Raw genomic sequence first — 23,045 nt, 5'->3', positions numbered from 1 at the left:
CATGCTTTGTATTTAACGGGGGGGCTTCCGGGGCCCCCAATTAGCGTAGTGACGGGTAATGGGAGGTATGGCATTAGGAGAAGAACATGCCAGGTAAGGGGAACTCGCCCCAGACAAGTTGTGTCTGTGCCTTGTTCCGGTTCTCCTCAAGACCACAGAACTGCTGGTTGTTCTATCAGCCAGCCCTTAGATCTCCAGGTGCTGCTTTTGAATGCCAGGTCGGTATATAATAAAACCTCCCTTGTCCATGATTTAATTGTGGATGAGGGTGCCGACCTGGCGTGTATAACCGAGACCTGGGTGGGTGAGCAGGGAGGAGTTGCCCTCTCTCAGCTTTGCCCACCTGGGTATATGGTGCAGCACTATGGCAGATCTGAGGGCCGGGGAGGCGGGGTCGCTGTGGTCTATAGGAGTATTTTCTCTCTCACCAGGCATCCTGTCCAGATGACAACTGGTCTAGAGTGCCTCCACCTTGTACTGGGCCAAGGAGACAGACTGGGAATCTTGTTGGTGTACCGCCCACCTTGCTGCCCAACAGCTTCCCTAGCAGAGCTGACAGAGATAGTCTCGGAGGTGTTGTTGAGGTCCCCCAAACTTGTGGTGTTGGGGGATATCAACGTTCATGCCGAGACTGTCTTATCTGGAGCGGCTCAGGACTTCATGGCCTCCATGACAACCATGGGGCTGTCTCAATTTGTTACTGGCCCAACGCATGTGTCGGGTCACACTCTTGATTTGATTTTCGCCACTGGTCATGGAGATGGTGATCTGGAGGTGGGGTATTTTTCATCTACTCCATTGTCATGGACAGATCACCGCCTGCTGAGTTTTAGACTTACGACGACTCTTTCCCTCTGCAAGGGTGGGGGACCTATTAAGTTGGTCCGCTCCCGGAGGCTTATGGATCCTATGGGTTTTCAGAGGGTTCTGGGAGTTTTTCCAGCTGATACTACTGGTGCTCCTGTCGAGGCCTTGGTCGAACTGTGGAATACAGAGATGGCCCGGGCTATCGACATGATCGCTCCCGTGCTCCCTCTTTGATGCAGAGCTCATACAGCTCCGTGGTATACCCCGGAGCTGAGAGTGATGAAGCAAGAGAGAAGGAGGCTGGAGTGCAGATGGAGACGAACTCCAGACGGATGCAATTATGCTTTGGTAAGTGCCTCTACTAAGTCGTACATAAAAGCGGTAAGGGCGGCGAAGAAGTCCTACTTCGCTGCCTCTATCAAGACATCTCTCTGCTGCCCAGCAGAGCTTTTTAGGGTTGTACAAGGACTCTTACATTCTGGTCCTCAAGATACCATTGAAACATCTGAAGCTCGCTGTAACGACATTGCAGGGCACTTCCAAAATAAAATCGCATGCATCTGTAGGGACCTAGACTCTGATGTTACGACAAATGAATCCGTTGAAGTGTCCAGAACACGGTCTTGTCTTTCATTATTGGATGAGTTTCAGTTGGTGCAGCTTGAGGAAGTGGACAAGGTGCTTGGAATGGTGCGGGCGACCACGTCTGCTCTAGATCCTTGTCCATCTTGGCTGGTCAAGGCTAGCAGGACTGGTACCACCGGCTGGGCCAAGGAAGTGATAAATGCCTCCTTGAGTGAGGGAGTAGTCCCTAGTAGCCTCAAGGAGGCAGTAGTGAGACCTCTTTTGAAGAAACCTTCCTTAGACCCAGATAGCTTGAACAATTATAGACCGGTGGCAAATATCCCCTTTTTGGGCAAGGTTCTGGAGCGGGTGGTTGCCAATCAGCTCCAGGTGCTCTTGGATGAGACCGATTATCTAGATCCGTTTCAATCCGGTTTTAGGCCTGGTTTTGGCACTGAAACAGCCTTGGTCGCCCTGTACGATGACCTCTGTCGGGAGAGGGACAGAGGGAGTGTGACTCTGTTGATCCTCCTTGATCTCTCAGCGGCATTTGATACCATCAACCATAGTATCCTTCTGGGGAGACTCGCGGAGTTGGGAGTTGGAGGCACTGCTTGGCAGTGGTTCCGCTCCTACTTGGCGGATCGTCGCCAGAAGGTAGTACTTGGGGAACATTGCTCGACACCTTGGACCCTCCATTGTGGAGTCCCTCAGGGGTCGATTTTGTCCCCCATGCTTTTTAACATCTACATGCAGCCTCTGGGTGCGGTCATCAGGAGTTTTGGAGTGCGTTGCCACCAGTACGCTGATGACACGCAGCTCTATTTCTCCTTTTCATCTTCTACAGGTGAGTCTGTGGATGTGCTGAATCATTGCCTGACCGCGATAATGGACTGGATGAGAGCTAATAAACTGAGACTCAATCCAGACAAGACTGAGACACTGTTGGTGAGTGCCTCCCCTGCCCAGATGGTGGATGTTCACCCTGTTCTAGATGGGGTCACACTCCCCTTGAAGGAACAGGTTCGTAGTCTGGGAGTTCTTTTCGATCCTTCCTTGTCTCTTGAGGCGCAAGTGGCCTCGGTGGCAAGGAATGCGTTCTACCACCTTCAGTTGGTAGCCCAGCTACGCCCCTATCTGGACAGGGATGACCTCGCCTCAGTTGTTCATGCTCTGGTAACTTCTAGGCTGGATTACTGTAATGCGCTCTACATAGGGCTGCCCTTGAAGACAGTTCGGAAGCTTCAGCTAGTGCAAAATGCAGCAGCCAGACTGCTGACAAGGACCAGCCGGTCAGCACATATAACACCTGTTCTGGCCCGTTTGCACTGGCTACCTCTTTGTTTCCGAGCCAGATTCAAGGTGCTGGTTTTGACCTATAAAGCCTTACACGGCGTGGGACCGCAATATCTTGTGGAACGCCTCTCCCGCTATGAACCTACCTGGTCACTTCGCTCAGCATCTAACGCCCTCCTCCGGGTACCAACCCATCAAGAAGCCCGGAGGACAGTTACTCGATCTAGGGCCTTTTCTGTAGTGGCCCCCGAACTGTGGAACAGCCTCCCCGAAGAAGTACGCCTGGCGCCTACGCTTCTATCTTTTCGGCGCCAGGTTAAGACCTGGCTATGCTCCCAGGCATTTTAAGCATTTATGTTATAATTTAAATTTTTTATTTTTTATTTTTTTCTTTAGTTGCTGCTTGTGTTTATTGTTTGTTGTCTGATTTTATTGTTGATATTTTGTATTTTAACCTTTTTGTACACCGCCCAGAGAGCCACTCGCTATGGGCAGTCTATAAATGAAACAAATAAAAAATAAAATAATAAAAATTGTGCTTCATGGAAACTATATACTAACTCACTAAAGTCCCTAACTATACTCTAGACATGCTATGCAACGTGAGAAGGAAGTTGACTCAACGACTCCCCCCTGGGAGCAGCAGGCTTATAAAGGAAATGTTTTTGAACGTAATCTCTGACTCCTTCGTAATTCTTGTCTTTGCCCTGTCCATTTCTCGTGGCGGCAGGAACGGGGAGACAGGGGACGTGCCTCCAACTGTTCATCCGAAGACACCTGCTCTCGAGCAACAGGCTCGAGGTCAGGAGGCGGTGCCACACTGAAATTCTCCTGGGAACTGCTTGGAAAAGGAGGGGCTGGCACTGACTCCGAAGCTTCCTCCCACAAGTTCTCTGCATCAACTGGGGGCGGCACGGGTGGCTCCTCGGAAAGGGCATTACTCATGGGAACTGGCTGGAGAGAAGGCTGCCCCCCTCCCGTACGCTCCTGCTCAGACACAACAATCCCTAACTCTGCTTCTTCTGACTGTGAAGGAGCCTGAAACTCATGCCTCCCCCCTTCCTGTCCCTTCTGAGTTGGCAGCAGCGCAACATCATCTCCCCCTCCATGCTTTAACCCTTCCCACCCCTGAGGTCTAGGTTTCTCTGGATAAGCCTCGTGGAATTCTCTCACCAAAGTCGGAGCGTGCACATTTTCCTCTGTTTCCCAGGAACGTTCAGTTGGATCGTACCCCTTCCAATGAATCAGGTACTGAAGACGCCCTCGGCGTTTTCGCGAGTCCAAAATCTGTTCTACCAAAATCTCCCTCTACCAACAACGGCGGCGCGGGCTCCACTCGCGTACGGTGCAGGTCGGGGACAGCGTCCTTGGTCAACAATGCCCTGTGGAAGACTGGGTGCATCTTGAAGGTGGGCGGCAATTTTAGTCTGTGAACTACGGGGTTAATCTGTGCCTCCACCTCAAAAGGCCCTACACTCCGATCCTGCAGTTTACGACACCGGCCAGGCATAGCTAGGAAACGTGTAGATATCCAGACCTTGTCTCCCACTCGTATGAGGTCCCCCTCTCTCCGATGCTGGTCAGCGGCGCGTTTGTAATCCGCTTTGGCCTGTTCTAGTTGCTCTTGGAGTAGCTATTGCATAGCGTGAAGTTCCTGCAAGTAATCCTCAGTGGCTGGAACTGAGAAACTGTCTTTTGGGGCAGGGAAGGCTCGGGGGTGGTAGCCAAAATTGGCGAAGAAAGGAGTCTGTTGCGTGTGCGAATGCACAGCATTATTATAGGCAAATTCTGCTAAGTGCAGGTAGGACATCCAGTTGTCCTGCTGATACCCCACAAAACAACCTAAATACTGTTGCAACACTGCGTTGACTCTCTCGGATTGCCCATCCGTTTGGGGATGATGGGCAGAGGACAGTCTTAGCTCACTTTGTAGTAACTCCCACAACGCTTGCCAAAAACACGAGGTGAATTGTGTGCCTCGATCGGAAACCAGGCTGTCTGGCAGACCGTGCAGTTGATACACATTTTGCACATACAACTTAGCAGTGTCTTGGGCGCTTGGGAGACCCGCACATGGAATGAAGTGAGCCATTTTTGAGAAAGCATCAACGACCACCAAAACTGTGGTTTTCCCCTGCGAAGGTGGAAGGTCTGTTATAAAATCCATAGTAATCATTTGCCAGGGTCCTCCGGGAGTGGGGAGGGGTTCTAGTAGCCCCGGTGGCTTCCCAGTAGCATATTTAGCTCTCATGCAAGTGGGGCAAGAGCGGACGTAATGCTCTACGTCCTTCTTCACCTTGGGCCACCAGAAATCCCGAGTGACAGCTTGAATGGTCTTAAAAACCCCAAAGTGGCCTGCCGTGGGGGTGTCATGGCACTGATGTAGTACCCTCACTCGCAGTTCTCCGGGGGGCACATAAACAGCTTCCTGATGATGCAGTATGCCATCCTTCCATGTAAGGTCCTTCTGTTCTGCCTGGGGTGACGCGCCCTCTTCAACCTGCTGCTTCTGCATAAAAGGGTCCCGTTGTTGCACTTCACACACTTCAGCTTCCCAAGACTCTTGGCAGGCCCCTACTACTCCCCGCTCGGGAGGAATTATGTACTGTAACGGTCTTGGGGTGGGATCCCTCAGGAATTCTGGCTTCCTTTGGAGGGCATCGGTCCGCTTATTCTGTGCTTGGGAGATATAATGAATTTTGAAATGGAACCGTGCGAAGAACTGAGCCCAGCACACTTGCCTCTGATTGAGTTTACGGGCGGTATGAAGACTCTCTAGGTTACGATGGTCTGTGTGCACCTCGATTTCATTCTGCGCCCCTTCCAGATGGTGTCTCCAGGCTTCAAAGGCATCTCTAATGGCCAATAGCTCCTTTTCCCACACAGTGTAGTTTTGTTCAGAGGCGGTTAGCTTTCTGGAAAAGTAGGCACAAGGCATCAGCTCACCCCCTTTCTGGGATGGTTGCAAAAGAACCGATCCGATTGCGACGTCCGACGCATCCGACTCTATCACAAAAGGGAGCGCCGGGTCGGCATGCTGTAGTATGGGCTCGGTAGCAAACCTTCGCTTCAGGCTCTCGAAAGCCTCTTGTGCCCCTTCTGTCCATTGGAAAGGTCCTGAGCCCTTCAGGCAATCTGTGAGCGGTGCGGTCTGATGGGAGTAGTTGGCTATGAAACAACGGTAGTAATTCGCAAAGCCCAAGAAGCGTTGCAAATCCTTCTTGGTCTTGGGGGGTTGCCACGTGAGTACACAATGAACTTTTTCTGGGTCCATTTCTACTCCTGCTGGAGAGATCCGATACCCCAGAAAGTCCAACATGGTTAGGTCAAACCCACATTTTTCCAGCTTAGCGTAAAGATGGTGCTCCCGTAACTTCTGCCGCACTGCACGCACATGTGAGTCATGTTCTTTGGGAGTATTTGAGTAAATCAAAATATCATCCAGATAAACTATCATGTAGCGGTCCACAAAGTCCCGGAAGATGTCATTCATGAAACTTTGGAAGACTCCAGGTGCTCCCGACAGCCCATATGGCATTACTAAATATACAAAATGACCATAACGGGTCTGAAACGCCATCTTCCATTCATGACCTGCCTTAATCCTCACCAAGTTGTAAGCTCCTCTCAAGTCCAGTTTCGTGAAAATTTTGGCGGATCGCAACCTCTCCAACATTTCCCTGATGAGCGATAGTCATTACAGGGACGGAGCTCCCCCCCTTTCTTCTTCACAAACAGCAGGGGTGCACCTGCTGGGGACTGTGAAGGGCGAATGAAGCCTTTCTTCAAATTAGAGTCCAGAAACTCCCTTAACGCTGCCAACTCTGGTTCAGATAGAGAGTAGATCCGCCCGGCGGGGATGCGTGCCCCTGGCACCAAATCTATGGCACAATCATAGGGCCGGTGAGGAGGTAGTTGCTCCGCTTCCTTTTTATCGAAAGCGTCCCGAAAACTCCCATACTTGGCGGGCAAAGTTATCTCCCTTGGGGGAGACACGCCTGCCAATACCTGTGGCTCCTCTTCAGGCTAGCAATGTTGATGGCAGTACTTGGAGGTAAAAGCCACCACAGCTTCATCCCAAAAGATTGTGGGGTTGTGCCTAACCAGCCAAGGCATACCCAACACTACCGGGAAATGCGGCAAGGATGCCACATAGAACAACAGGTCTTCCCGATGCCCAGGGACCTTCACTTCCACAGACTCAGTCACCCTAGTCACCCCCCCAGACTTCAGAGGCCGGCCATCTATAGTTTCCACTGCCAACGGCTGGTTCAGTTCTCTTGTGGGAATATCGTGGTGTAGCGCCAACTCTCTGTCTATGAAACAAGAGGATGCTCCGCTGTCAATCATAGCCTTGGCTGAGAAACTCTTGCCTGAGGATAGGGTGATGCGAATGGGCAACAGAAGGGCGCCTTGGGAGGGAAGGGGTCGTAACGGAGGCTCAGTATCTGTAGCACCCCCCAACTCTCTAGCCTCTACGAGAGCTGGGATGTGAAGTTTTCCGGCGGCTGGGATCTTCCGGTTTTGGCTGCACAATTTCTGGCGAGGTGTCCAGACTTTCCGCAATAGAGATGCAGTCCTTCCCTCCAGCGTCTTTCCCTCTCCTCCTCTGTCAATCGCGGTCTAGCCCCCCCAATCTGCATGGGCTCCTCTCCCGAGACAGTAGGGATGCCAAGATTGGGCACGGGGCGTGCACGAGGCAGCGGAGCAGCAACCTGACTCCGGGAAGGCTCCATTTTTCACTCCAACTTTCTTCCTTCTAAGCGGCTGTCTATCTGCAAACTCAGTTGAATCAAACCCCTCAGTGAGTCTGGGGGTGTGGAGCACTCCAGTTCATCCAGGACTTCTGGTCTCAGTCCATTTCTGTAGAAGTACATTAAGGCTGGGTCATTGTACTCCGTCTCCTGAGACAAAACACGGAAAACATTCGTGTATTGCCCTACAGACCCCTTTCCCTGTCTCAGGGTCCCTAACTGGCGGGCAACCATCTCCTTCCTCTGGGGGTCTCGGAACATGTCCCCCATCACATTCTTGAAGGCGCCAAACTGGCACAATATCTGGTCATTGCGAATCAAATACGGGGTGGCCCATTTTGCCGCTTCTCCTTCCAATAAACTGATGATGAAAGCCACCTTCGCGTCGTCAGTTGGGAACTCAGCTCTGCGCACTTGAATGTATAACTCACATTGGGTTAGAAACGTGGCAAACTGTTCACTCTGCCCCCCGTATCGCACGGGGAGTCCCACTGGAGATTTCACAGGGGCTGCTGCCCCTGGAGGCGCAGCTTGGACTTGGGCGACCAAGGCATGGAGATTCTGGTTATCCACTTGCAAGGCTTGCGTTGCGGTTCTGAGGGTTTGGTTCTCAGTTTGCAGGGCTTGCGTAGTCACTCGGAGGTTCTGGATCTCGGCATACAAGGCTTCCATGGTGATAGATACTCCCCCTCTTGCTCCGTTCTGGTCCATGTCATCCGCCATGGGAACAGGTTCGAGTAGGGATGGTGGTTGAGTCAAACTGTCCAGTCCAGAGCCGAAAGAATGAGGCTGGAGTGTGTGTGCAAGTAAATCTCGTTTTATTAGAGTAATGGATACATCAAAGGCATTGCGCTTCATGGAAACTATACACTAACTCACTAAAGTCCCTAACTATACTCTAGACATGCTCTGCAATGTGAGAAGGAAGTTGACTCAATGACCCCCCCCCGGGAGCGGCAGGCTTATAAAGGAAATGTTTTTGAACGTAATCTCTGACTCCTTCGTAATTCTTGTCTTTGCCCTGTCCGTTTCTCACGGCGGCGGGAACAGGGAGACAGGGGACACGCCTCCAACTGTTCATCCAAAGACACCTGCTCTCGAGCAACAGGCTCGAGGTCAGGAGGCGGTGCCACACTGAAATCCTCCTGGGAACTGCTTGGTAAAGGAGGGGCTGGCACTGACTCCGAAGCTTCCTCCCACGAGTTCTCTGCATCAACTGGGGGCGGCGCGGGCGGATCCTCGGAAAGGGCATTACTCATGGGAACTGGCTGGAGAGAAGGCTGCCCCCCTCCCGTACGCTCCTGCTCAGACACAACAATCCCTAACTCTGCTTCTTCTGACTGTGAAGGAGCCTGAAACTCATGCCTCCCCCCTTCCTGTCCCTTCTGAGTTGGCAGCAGCGCAACACAGGTGGATTCACAACTGGTTGGAAAACCGTACTCAAAGAGTGGTCGTCGGTGGCTCTGCTTCGGACTGGAAGGAGGTTTCGAGTGGAGTGCCACAGGGTTCTGTCCTGGGGCCGATACTCTTCAACATTTTTATCAATGACTTAGATGACAGGGTGGATGGAAGCCTTATGAAGTTTGTGGATGATATGAAACTGGGAGGGATAGCTAACACAATGGAAGACAGGAATAAAATCCAAAGGGACCTGGATAGACTAGAGAATTGGGCTAAAATTAATAAAATGAAATTCAATAAAGACAAATGCAAGATTCTGCATTTAGGCCACAAAAACAAAATGCACGGGTACAGGATGGGAAATACCCGGCTTAGCAGTAGTGCGTGTGAGAAGGACCTTGGAATTGTAGTGGATCGCAAGTTGAACATGACCCACCAGTGTGATGCTGTGGCAAAAAAGGCAAACGCGGTTTTGGGATGCATAAACGGAGCTATAGTTTCCAGGTCGAGGGAAGTAATAGTCCCACTATATTCTGCATTAGTCAGGCCTCATCTGGAATACTGCGTTCAGTTCTGGGCGCCTCATTTTAAGAAATATATAGACAAGTTGGAGCGGGTTCAGAAGAGGGCGACGAGGATGATAGCCGGTATGGAGAACAAGTCTTATGAGGAAAGGTTGAAGGAACTTGGCATGTTCAGTCTGGTGAAGAGAAGGCTGAGGGGTGACATGATTGCACTCTTGAAGTACCTGAAGGGCTATCACATAGAGGAGGGTACAGATTTGTTCTCTGCTGCCCCAGAGGGTAGGACTAGGTCTAATGGTTTTAAGTTGCAGGAGCGTAGATTCAGATTGGATATTAGAAGGAACTTCTTGACAGTAAGGGCAGTTTGGCAATGGAACCAACTGCCTAGGGAGGTGGTGGGATCCCCCTTCGCTGGATGTCTTCAAGCAGAGGCTGGACAGCTATCTGCGGGAGATGCTCTAGCTGTGGATTTCCTGCTGTGAGCAGGGGGTTGGACTCGATGGCCTACTAGGCCCCTTCCAACTCTATGATTCTATGAATAATTTCCATCTTATATATAGTTTTACTTCCTCTGTTCTAATATTCATTTTGATCTGTGTTGCCAAATATAAGAATATATATTTTCACTAAAAAGAAATTGCTACTCTGGAATGAGATCCTACAGATTCCACATTAATCTCACACATGGTGACTGCAAAACTATACACACTGTGGAAAACAACTGCTATGAATTCAACTTTGCTGTGTGCAAGTTACCTGAGGAAAAGTTTTGTCCTGGAATTGTAGGCTCAGTCTAAGAAATACTGGAAACTGGAACTTGTTGTTGAGGTTGACATGTGGTGTGTGGGCATATTTTTCACAGCCCTGTTTTCATAGAAGCCGTATGTTCCTACTTTGGCTATAATCTAACTGCAGTTTATTTTTACAATCAAGGAAGCTGACAGTGATACAACACAAACTGTGATCTATGTATATGGAGCTCCTGTTGTTGGTTATGATGAATGGAGCTCCACATATATGTTTGGGCTGTTTTTCTCTGCTAAAACCAGCAATGAGAGGACCCAAGACTGGTTTAAGAACCATTTTTATGCACATGATTATTCATAATCCACACGATTAACCTTTTCTAGAGAAGCTTCTTATAATGTGTGTTTGGAAAATTTAGAATGACAGTGAATGCGGATGTGGCTTTATATGAGAAGTTTGTTACACTGTGCCCAATTTACACATGATGCTAAACCGTGGTTTGATGTCGTCCAAATCCTAAACTGTTGTTAATCACAACTATTGTTACAACATTACTTCATAAACTATAATTTGAAATTGTTTTGTTTCAACTAACTGTAGTTAAGATTAACTACAATTTGTCTAGGTTCAGACCACATGAGTAGCTACAGTTTATCTAAAATACAAGTGAAATCTTCCAAACTCCTCTTGCAGCTGTGCCAGAAGAGAAAGGGGAAGGGCACAGACCCAACGTTTGCTCAGGCTCAGTGTCATAACACTAAACTATGGTTTAGTGTTATATCCAAACCAACCCTATGTTAGAATGTTGGTGAAAATAATTACCTTCTAAAAGATTGTTGTGTTTCTCTTTTTTATAACTTGTAGGTTGAGGAAGGAATGCATCTTCTAATCACCGGACCCAATGGTTGTGGGAAGAGTTCTCTCTTCAGAATTCTAAGTGGCTTGTGGCCTGTCTATGAAGGAGTTCTCTACAAACCACCTCCTCAGCATATGTTCTACATTCCTCAAAGGTTTGTGATTTTGTTTGTTTGTATTTCTTTTTATAGCGCAAAACAATGTATATGTACATATCTAAAAAGATTTGCATTTTCCTTTTCTGCCACACAGTGCTCAAGGAAACTTTAAAAAACCTAACAATTAAAAAAAATAACCAGTACAAAATAATCAGAAGTCTACAAGTAGGAGGTTGGCTTGTTAGATTAATGGGATAATATTTTTTTGTATTGATTTCAGAAAAATGATGGAAATGCCATAGTAAACAACTGTTGACAAGCCTTTCAAAAGGTTACAATCAAAGCTTCCACTACAGTTAGATAGTGGAAACGATTCAATTTTTGTAAACAGGAAAAATCAAGGGAGAAATGATTGAACTTTTCACACTGCACTGGAAGGGGGTGGGGAGAGAGGAATGGAGAGGAGTTACTCATCACCAATGACATTAGATGCAGCCACAGTGGAAGTTCCAATTTGAAGAGCAATTAGTGTGATGGCCTAACAGAGTATTGTGGATCATATCTAACAAAGTGTGACTGTGTGACAAGAGATGCTCTATCCTGACAAAAGTGGAACTTTTAAAGATTTTTGGATCTTGTGCAATTGCTTGGTAAAAAATGCACATTCCTAGCATGAAGACACAGTCTTATCTAGCCAAACACTCATGACTGTCCTGCTGAAAACAATGGAAGAATTGGTTTCACTGATTTCAATGAGAGTTGATTATGAATGGCTTTTACTGGACTGTAAGCATCTTTTAAATGGAAGGGGCTAATGCAAGAAATGGCTGCAATCCTAATGCATCTGGATTGCAGCCATTGCCTGCAAAGGTCCTACCCACATTATCTGGATTGGCTTGATTCTTATTCAGAACAGTTTGTAAATGCTACTATTTTTATTAGATTTCTCTGAATTATTAGATTTACCCTTCAAGGCAATATGCTGTGTTGTCCAATTAAATGAAACCCTAGCTGAATTTACCCAGTTAAGAATAGGAATTGCTTTGATTCTGTGTGGTTTAACTGAGGAATTTGCTTGTCTTTATACATAGTTTATACATAGGATACACTGATGACCTTAAAATACAAATGACTTTTGTATTGTTGTCTATTCATATAGCATAGAAGGTGATTAGAAAGGTGCCAATAGAATTTACTGTTAGAAAATGTATAGGAGTTATAGTACCTGGGCAAGCCTCCAGAAGGGAATATTGGCTTTAGAGATTAGCTGTCATTTTCTCCCCCACTATCCCAGGCAATCTGCTAATTGGAAACAAGGCTTAGAGTTAGAGAAATCCCAGGCAGGGATTATTTTTCCTAAAATACTTTGCACAATGTTAAAGTTGATATTGATAATGCCCCTTGCCTGGTGGTTTTGAATGACAGAGGATTTGTGTTCTAAGGCTTGTGTAAATGCCACTTAATACTTCTTAAACTTTTTGAATAAAGACTGTGTGTATTACATCCAGAGCAAACACAACGTCCACAATTTTGCTTTCTTCAGTTCATTGATATTACAGCTTTTTTAATACTTTGTTATTATTGGTTAACTGCATTCATCTGTCTTTGGACTCTTCCTTTGGATTTAGAATAAAGAGTCCTGGCCCATATTAGAGATGACCCACCCTGAACCCTCTACATTTCCAACAGCATATTTGTTAGACACAGACACATCCATATCTGGAAGGTCTTCTATCAGTTTAGAAGTTGCATTGGTGCCGACAGCAACTGGGAGATAGAGTTTTCCTCACCTCACAACTGGGAGAACTATTCCACTTTTGACTCATTCACCTGCCCTGTTATATACCTGCTGGGAATCCTCCAGTTCCATAGCCAGTGGTGGCCCTGGGCTGGAAAAGGAAGGAGAAGGAAGGCTGCAATACCAGCATTGTCAGTAGCAACTCAAAATGGTTTAAATGAGCCTATCTTGGTTTAGATTTTTTGGGCTCCTGCTGGAAGGAAGGGCGGGATATAAATAAAAAAAATTAAGTAAATAAATAAATGAAAAAAATAGATTTAGTAGCTGTGACAGAGCAACCAATGCATGGACATCCCCACCAAACAGTGGTGAGGCACACAATACATTTTAAAAAGGAAGTGTTTGCAACTGTGTAATGAATCACACTGGTGGGGACTGTTAAGAACTGTTGTCCAACCTTCTGTTTCCATCCAATTTTCTTGCCATAGCTCAGCAATAGAGCATCTGCTTTGCATGCAGAAAGTCCCAGGTTCAATCCCCACATCTCCAAAGAGAACCCAGTGTGGAACCCTGGAGAGCCACTGCCACTCAGTGGAGACAATACTGAGCTAGATGGACCAATGGTCTGACTCAGGATAAGGCAGCTTCTCATGTTCCTAAGGTATCCAGTCCCAATGTAGCCACACTTGTATGGATAAATCCTCTTATGGGTTAATAACCAATCAAAGGACAGGAAGCAGATAGTAGGAAGAAACAGACAGTTCTCACAATTGAGGGATTTAAGAAATGGGGTCCCACAAGGATTGATATTTGGATCTGTGCTTATTTAACTTTTTTCATAAATGACCTGTAGTTAGGAATAAGTTGTGTGGCAGCCAAGTTTCCTGACAATACCAAATTGTTCAGGGACTGTAAAGAGATCTCCACCCTAGGTGAATGGGCATTGAAATGGCAAATGCAGTTCCGCGTAGTAAGTGTAATGTGTTGCACATTGGGAGGGGGGGAGTCCTAACCACGCATACACTAATGAGATCTGCATTGGCGGCAGTAACCAGCCAGGAAAGAGGCCATGGTGTTGTAGTGAAAATGGGGTCATCAGTGAAAGTGTCGACCCAGGGTATGGCAGCTGAAAGGTGAATGGCATGTTAGGGAGAGGGATTGAAAATAAAACTGCCAATATCATAATGTTGTTATACAAATTTATACAAATCTTTCTTGTGACTACACTTGGAATACTGGCTCCAGTTCTAATTGCTTCACCTTAAAAAAGGCAGAGCAGGAAAAGGTTCCAAAAGGAACAACCACAATAATCAAGGGGCTGAAGAAACTTCCCTGTGAGGAAAGGTTACCAAACAAGCAAGGGAAGACATGATAGAGGTATATAAAATTATGCATGCCGTGGAAGAAGTGAATAGAGACATGTTTTTTCACCCTCTTTCATAATACTAGAACTTGGGGCCATCCAGTTAAGCTTAATGTTAAGAGACTCAGTGAAGACAAAATGAAGTACTTCTTCACCCAGCACATAGATAAACTCTAGAATCTGCTACCACATAGTAATGGTCACCAACCTGGATGGTTTTAAAAGGGTTTTAGACAAATTCATGGAGGATAAGGCTATCAATGTCTGCCAGTTCCTGGGCAGGTACCTGCACTATCAGAGGTGGCATTCTTCTGTATGTCAGTTGCTAGAAGTGGGGAGAGTGCTGTTGCAGACTCAGGTCTTGGCTGCAGTTCCATCGGCATCTGGTTGGCCACTGTAAGAGCAGGATGCTGGACAAGGTGGGCCTTTGTTCTGATCCAGAGGGCTTGAAACTCCTAGTGTTACAGTGAATTTGACTGCCACTTTTAATTGCTAGTGCCATGCAGAGATGCATGTGTAAGTGCTCCTGTTATTTCACTTTAGTATCAGATGTTCAGACTGTGTGTTGTTCCGGTCTTTTTCTTAACTCTATGGTTCCTTCATTTGGCATCTGAGCCTTATGTAGAAAGCGTCATGAAGGGCAGGAAGTGTCCCAACAGCTGTTTGAGATTCCACAGTGCTGACTCTTACAGTGATTGGCAGTATGTTCCCGCTGTGTCTCCCCAGTGGGGCTTGAATCCCTGATGCAGGCAATTTTTGGATTGTGCTCTTGGGCTCTTTTGCTGTGAGAGAGCCAAAAGAATTTTCATGAAACTGAGCCATGCTGCTTAACCTGGCTTATTGTTTATTCACTGCTTCCTTTCCAGATCAAGGATTTGTGCACTTTCTGCAGCTTGGAGTTTATTGTGCAATATTTTTGCCTGTGACGGCAGCTTCTAATTATGCACCCTGCTGGGGAAGCTCGATGCTGTGTTAGCGGGTGTAAGCTCATTATGCTCAGGCTTGGTAATTGAGCTCCTTGAAATATTTAACAGACTCCTGGATACTGGAGAGGAAAGCTTACTGTTGGTTATTTTAGGCTCAAATCAATTATTTATATCTTGAGAGAGTTGTGGAAACTGCAGCTTGCCCTAAAACACCCTTGAACTTATTTCATTGGGGTGGGAGAATCCTTGAGAGAGGACATACTTTTTCAAATATATCCACCAGATGAGTATATTTTTAGTAGTGCCTCAACAAAATAGCCAAACACATATAATGGAACTTAACGTCCTGTAGGGTACATCCACAGTGCTAACTTACGGAGTTTCATCAGAATTGTAATCTGGTAAAGATGCCAATTCTTGGTTAAAGACACCTAGGCCCTGTCCTTACAGAGCTGCAGTTTCCAAAGTTCCCAAGGGATGGGGCATAACTATTTACACTGAGGTCTGTGGTGTAGATATGCCCTTAGTGCTTCGTTCTATTCTGTAAAAACCTTCTGTTGTGTTCTAATGCTGTGATCATTATTTATCCAATAAGCCTCATGGATTCCAGTAAATGTTAATTGAAACATTATTTTTACAGCTGTGAGACAGAGTTTTTGAAAGGCTCTTATATTAGCCCAATCCCCATATTGACCTTATTTCTAAGCTCTGTGGGAGTGCCCCGCAGAAGCAGCAGAAGTAAATCAATACAGAGGCCTTTTGAAATGGCCACCAACAGTAGCTGACATTGCCCAGTTGTTTGTCCCAGTTCTGAGTCAGTGTTTTAAAAAAACTGTTCAAATCCAGTCCCCTATTTATACATAATTTATGTAGCACTTTTTAAATGCAAAGTGCTTTATAATCCACATTATATCATCATGACTGGCCATAATTATTTCTAGTTCAGCCTTTCCCAGCCTTTGGGTCCTCAGTTGTGGCTGGACTACAATTCCCATCATTCCTGACTACTGGCCATGCTGATTGGGGCTGATGGGAGTTGTAGTCTCAACAACATCTGGGGACCCAAAGGTTGGGAGAGGCTGTTCTAGTTTATAAGGAGATATTAAGAAGGTAAGGAATGCCACTTTTAAAAAGGATCTCATTAAACTAGTGAGTCCATAGGTGAATTCTGCTTGAAACCCACATTTTCCCGGTCCAAGGGTGGCACTTTACCAGGCCACACTGTCTGTTGTCCTGTTCAGTTAGATTCAGTTCACACTGCTGTAGACATTCATCATTGCTATAGAGATTCTAATAAGGAGAAAAGTATAAGTAGACAGTGGATTCAAATAACTTGCTAGGTGTTTCAAAAAGCTAGGACTTTACAACGGGAAAATAAAGTACACAATGTTATGCATGTTGAAGGCCCATACATTCTAGAAATAATGTGCAAGCGAAATTGCATACTGTCAGTAGCAGCTGGGAGGTGGTGAGGTGGGGCTCTGTTGCTCTTCCAAAGAACACAGCAGGTCATTGCTGCTGACCGGAAAGGCCAAGGTGTGAAGAGCTTGGCAGGGTGCAGCAGCAGGAGCACGCCACACTGAACTCCACATGTCTTGGCCCTCTCCTCCCCCTCTTCCTCCACATGGTACATGAGGAACTGTGAATTCACCAGGAGCTCACTACATGTGGGAACTGGAGAGGATCTCCTCCACAGTCAGAGGTTTACTTTCTGTTTGTACTGCAGCCTTTCCCACTGCGGTGAAATAGGCTTGTTTCTTCGACAATTGCTGTGGCAAAAAAGAAATAAAGCAAAACTGCTGTTGTGCATCTGATTACTCCTCAGGTCTCGCACATACACCTTCATGGGTGGGTGAGAGCTGATGTTTTCAGTGTAAGATTATCAATAATAAATTGTGGTATTATTACACCCTTCTGATATGGGAAAACCTATTTTTTACTGTTCAGTGTAAGCAAGCATTAGCATTTTTTAAAGGACATGTTGACATCATTAACATCACATTAATAGACAGTCACTGGGCATTGTAACCAGTACTCTAGCGTAACTAAACTAAGCTGAACAACTGAAATTATAACATTTTGCATTCCACATGCTGCCTCTAATTTCCACAGTGTGTTGTCAATGTCACTTGCTATGTCACATGTGACAAAGGTAACGTGTCCACGTAACACAGAGAAGGAAGTATTTTTAGAACATGGAGTATCAGTATTCAGTGAATACAATTTTCTTTTTAAATGCCCAGTACAAATGAAGACATCTTCTAAGCTACAGCAGATCTCCATTCTATCTTACTCTTTCTTACCACATCCTTAATTTTTTTGAATCCCTCTCCAACAGCTGTAACTTTATCTTGATAGTATATTTCATTATTTATTTAATTAAAAGTAGTTCTAAAGTGCTCAATATTTTAAAAATTTCTAAATGGTATACACTATGCACAATATAAAAACAATATCTATTAAAACAAAAACACAACCTAAAACTAATAAAACCACGTAAAACCATGTGTAAGAATATAAAAGTGAATAAAACAGAGATTTGGGGGATTCATACACATAAATCAGGGTCCTCTGTCCAAATGGCTTATAATATTTGCTCTCTCACTTCTGTGTAGCACTCATGTAATGCCAAGCAAGTATTCACTGGTGCTTTGGCGCTATCCTGATATGTCTTTGATAATCTAAAATACATGCCTTGATCTTATGTTTAATGTTGGACATGTTCATCCGTTCATGTAAGTATTGCATCTGATCCAGTGAAAATGTATTTCGATATAAGGAGAGTAATTTTTCAAATGGAAACAAGCAAATATTGGGAACTCTAAATCAAAGATTCTCACAAGGTTAAACCTCAACCTCTCAGATATCAGCACAAAAGCAATTACCCCTTTCATTCAAAAATATAACCACAAGCTAGGCTGCCCCTGTGTTTATTTAGGAGAATCTCCTGGCAATTGTTTTTGTAGTGGAGAAAAGGATATAGTCAGCACCCATAAACCCATAAACAAAGGTATTTCTTTGTAGGCATCCAGCTATGCTCCATATGCAGAGAATGAATGAAGATAGTGAATCATACACCTAGTGCTCATGTACTCCTAAATATTTGTAGCAGATTCCCTGCATTATGATGTGAGAGTAGGTTGGTTAGTGTATCCCATGTGAAAAACCTACTTCTGGCATAGAAAGTTTTAGGGTCAGGTAGGCTATCCATTTTTCAGTCTCTTTCATTATCTGAATGTGAAAGAGGACATCCAACATTGACAGGACTGAGCCGTGGGCACCTGTCAGTGAAGCTGGAAACCAGAACTTGTGCACAGAGGTCAGGGCTGAGAACTCAGAAATCAATGCTGAGGAACAAAGCCAGGAAAGAAAGCTAAATAGTAATCCCAGGATATACTTTTATTTTTCTTTTATTACATTTATACTCTACCTTTCTTTCATCGAGGAGCCCAAGGCAGCATACATGTTCCCAGTGGGCCTCCTATCCAGACACTGACTAGACCCAATCCTGCTTATATTCAGCAAGGTGGTGGCCTCATGTGCCTTCAGACCGTACCCTCACCAGAACCAGGTAGGCTGCTGTTGCCAAGGCAAAGTCCTAGCCCAAACAGGAAGCCTTTCATAGCCCTTCCTGTTTAGGAGGACCCAGTGGTCAGCCTGGGTGGGCAGGACCAGTCTAGCACCTGAGAACAAATACTGCCCAGAAAGATGCTTGCAACTTCAGTCTGGTGACTTTCCATAGAGGGCAACACAGAGCTGAAGGTTTCCTGCTCAAGCCTTGTGAACTCTTGTAAATATGTACCAATGATCAGTCTTCTGGGAAAATGGGGGTGTGGGCAATGTGAATTTGGAAAAAATCACAACTTTTGAATAACTGATGTTCAGCAAATGAGAGTTCCACTGTGTATCTACTAGAGATTGAAAAGAAAAAAACCATTCCTAATTTAATATACTGTTTTATGCACTCAGGCAAGGTGAACTTTGTGCAAGAGATAACATGTATTCTTCTTTACCAGGTACACTATTCTTGAGCCAGAGTTATCCATGTTGCTACAGTCTAATCAGTTATTCTGTAAACAATGCATTGTTCCCTAGAGTAAGTTTAGGAAAACAGTCATCCTCAAATAATTACAGTATTTAGAAACACAGCATTTAAAGTATTATGCACTGTTCAAAGAACCCTAAATAGCAGGGTTGGGATGTGACTCCACATGATATGGCTAATTTTCTTTCTGCTGTTTTACAGGCCTTACATGTCCATTGGAACACTGCGGGATCAAGTCATCTATCCTGACTCTGTGGATGACATGCATGAAAAAGGGTACCAAGACCAGGATCTTGAGCGTATACTGCAGATAGTTCACTTGAATCACATAGTTCAAAGAGAAGGAGGTAAATCTTTTAGGTCTCCTATTCAAAGTCTGGCAAATGAACGGCCAGCCAAAAACATGTCTGACACATCCTCCACACCGAGAGAAGGTGGAAGGTAGATAGGGATCTCTTGGTAAAATTCAGGCTGATTTGCCTTCAGTCTGGAAGGGTTTCTAATTTTACAATTATTTAACAAAAACAAGAAGTTGTTTTTCTGAATTATGTGTCATGTTCTGGTCTGTTGCCACATCTCACAGAGAAGATGGCAGGGCAGAAGGTGCAGGACCACAGGAAGCTCCAAGTAAGCAACTTGCTGCAATGAAGATTGAGAGCAGACTGAGCCTTTTTAAGCTCCTGCTCTCAAACTACCTTCCTCAGGCTCTTTCCCCTTGTGACTAACCCTAGACTCTTAAATGGCCAACCCTCTGATCTGAATATAGGCACTCCTCCTTTGTTCCCTAGCCTGGTGCGATGCTGGACTGATGAGGTCCTGGAGGAGACATTTGGTTCCTCAGGCTCCAGGCAAGGTACCCGTGATGGTCAAGGCTCTGGCCCTAAAGATACAGGAGGTTCTTCTGGGGGCTCATATTCCTCAGCCTCAGTTATTTCCTGATCACCAGCAGCAGGCCTAGAGCCCTGCAACTGGCCTGGCTCCTTAACTGGAAAGTCTGCAGCTTCTGGTCTTGACTGCTGCTGGACTCTGGAGTCATGACACCAGGCTACTAGAATGAAGCGGGAGAGGGAAACCAGAACTGGCTTTTGTGTGTGCAAGGAAAGAGTGGCTCTGTTGCTGAAAATAATGCCAGAATCTTTTCTGTCATAACTCAGATGTAGATTTGTACTTGTAAACCAGGGATGGGAACCCTCTGCTCTGGGGGCCAAATGTGGCTTCTGGGCCTCTCTATCTGGCCCTCCTGACTCTCACCAGGCTACACCCATTCCCAAACCATGCCCCCCTCACTGGTCCTGCTCCACATTGTCCTCAAATGCTTTTGCCTGGCTAGGATGTGTCTTAGAACTCTGATGATACCTGAATGGAGAAGTAGATGTGTCTGTATGTCTGACTCAGAATCAAGTTTTATTACGGCCAAAGACCAATATAAAAGTAAAACAAACATCATAAAACAATTATTAAGATAGGGACATTCAAATTTAAAACACTAATCAGGAATTAGTTTCCAGATCTAAATAAAATATTCATTATTCATTCATTATTCATTATTATTTGTTATAATATAAGGCTAAATATTATAAGAATACAAATCATAATATTAATATAGAATAAAGCATATTAATTAAAATTGCTAAAACTCATCCCGAGAATTTAAAAGTAAACAAGGAGAGCCAAAGAGAACTTAATTTCGAGAGTCATTTACCCGGATCCTCCTAGATAAAATTGCAATTACACAAAATTTAGCAACTTTCTCTGTAATAAATTGTTGATGATCTCCAAGTAGATATTCCAAACACTTATCCTCACTTCTACCAGGTATAAGGTCTAGGATAGGTTTAATTATTTGATTTCTGGAATCATGGTAGTAAGAGCAACGTAGTAGGACATGGGCAATAGTTTCTACCTCGTCCTCACCGCAGGGACATTTCCTGTCACAACATGGGATTTTATTATATCTGCCATCAAGGAGCATTGATGGCAGTATATTCATTCTTGCGAGGGAAAATGCTCTGCGGTGACTGGGAATGGTGAGATTGGACAAATATGGCATTGGGGATAAAAAACTTGGATTATGTCTCTGTTTCCTGACTTGCATTAGGTGGTGTTGGTAATCAATATCTTTAATTCTTTGTGAGATATTCATCTTGGCTTTTAAATAGCCCATTTCTTGGATCGCAGGGATAGAAAAGCCCAGATTCTGAATTTTATCTATTATCAACTTCTCCCAAGGAGATTGAAAATTATCTTGAAGAATTTGGGGAGAAAGCCCAGTGGGATCAAATTTCAATTTCAGCCAAGTGGAAATTCTCAAAGTCCAGATCTTAGATTCTATAGTTGGTAATCCAGCCTCGAGTCTAAGAATAAAGCTAGGAATACACTTAGGGACCGCAAATATAGTCCTCAAAAAAGAATTTTGTAACGATTCCAAAGCAGAAAAGTTCTCATGGGTGGTGACTTGTATTCCATAGAGTAGTTGAGAAATTACTTTAGCAGTGAATACTTTAATCGCTGGAATAATAAGCTGTCCCCCTTTATTGAAAAAATATGATAACAGGGCTTTCAGCGTTTTTTTAGCATTCGAGATCGTTGCCTTGATCTGCATTTGCCATGATCTAGTAGATTGGAATGTTAAGCCTAGATACATGACAGTATTTATTTGTTCAATTGAGTGACCCTTAATTTGCCAACGATGTTTCAGTCTTTTTTTGGTAAATATTAAAACCTTAGTTTTCTCGTAGTTAATTGTCAGCAATTCGTTTGAGCAAAATGTAGTCAAAGCTGTTAAGAGTCTTCTAAGGCCAACCACAGATCTTGCCAACAGAACTATATCGTCAGCGTATAAAAGTATGGACCTGGGACTGCCAGCCAGTATCGGTGCATGAGCAGAGATAGTGGGCAAGGAATCTACTATACTATTAATATATAGGTTAAATAGTAAAGGGGCTAAAACACATCCCTGCTTAACCCCTTTAAACGTAGGAATAGGGTTAGATAAATGGCCCTTGTTATTGCATCTAACCCGTAGGGATGTGTCCAAGTATAGTCCTCGAATCAATAGAAGCAGTCTTTTATCAATGTCCAGGGCACTTAATTTCTCCCAGAGTCTTTCACGAGAGATGGAATCAAACGCTGATCTAAGGTCAATAAAAGCTGTGTACATCATGGTATCAGGCTTAGTCGAATATTTAGATATTAAATGGTGAAGAATTAAGGCCTGATCAATGGTTGAACGTCCAGGCCTAAAGCCTGCTTGTTCCTGGGCCAATAGGTTCTTTTGCTCTACCCATGCATTCAATTTTCCATACAAAAGGGTCGCGTAAAGTTTGCTAATTATATTCAAAAGACTTATCGGTCTGTAATTGGCTGGATCGGTATGAGTACCTTTTTTATATATCGGGATAATTATTGCAAGGCCCCACTCTTTAGGGATTTTCATTGAGCGGTTAATATAAGAAAACAGAGCAGCTAATAAAGGGGCCCACCATTCTGGGTTTAATTTGAACACTTCCGCTGGGATATTATCACTACCGGGAGCTTTCCTCAGCTTAAGTTTGGCGATTAATTCGAGGACCTCCGGTATAGTAACAGGGGCCCATTCAGGAATTTCATCTTCCGAGAAATGTATTACAGCACCACTATCAGTGTTCTTTTGGTATAATCTGGTAAAATAATTCTCCCAGACAGCTGGGGGGATATGGCAATCTAAGTTGGATAAGGGTTTTGGCCAGTTATACGAGACAAGTCTCCAGAATAAGGTAGAATTTTTTAACTTGGAGGCATGTAGTAGGCGTAGCCAGGATTTATTCAATTCTGTTTTCTTTTTATTTTTAAGCAAATTCTTATATTGTTTCCTTGCCATACAGTAGGTTAATAAATGTTCAGGTGATCTATTTACTTTATAAGTTTTATAAGTTAACACTAATTGTT

At 44.8% G+C, this 23,045-nt stretch overlaps 1 protein-coding gene across 3 annotated transcripts in view; it reads left to right on the top strand.

The window, feature by feature from the left end:
* ABCD2 (ATP binding cassette subfamily D member 2) overlaps window positions 1–23,045 on the top strand; it is a 112,659-nt gene that overhangs the window by 83,906 nt on the left and 5,708 nt on the right. For all 3 annotated transcript variants that reach the window (XM_061640329.1, XM_061640330.1, XM_061640328.1), the window contains exons 6-7: window positions 10,958–11,103; window positions 19,320–19,465. In XM_061640329.1, the coding sequence (XP_061496313.1) occupies window positions 10,958–11,103; window positions 19,320–19,465 (292 nt within the window). The remainder of the gene's footprint in view (window positions 1–10,957; window positions 11,104–19,319; window positions 19,466–23,045) is intronic.

Source organism: Rhineura floridana, chromosome 8, assembly GCF_030035675.1.
Source record: "Rhineura floridana isolate rRhiFlo1 chromosome 8, rRhiFlo1.hap2, whole genome shotgun sequence".
Classification (NCBI taxonomy): domain Eukaryota; kingdom Metazoa; phylum Chordata; class Lepidosauria; order Squamata; family Rhineuridae; genus Rhineura; species Rhineura floridana.
Note: the sequence above shows the minus strand (reverse complement) of the source record. Positions and strands in the feature narration are given on the sequence as shown.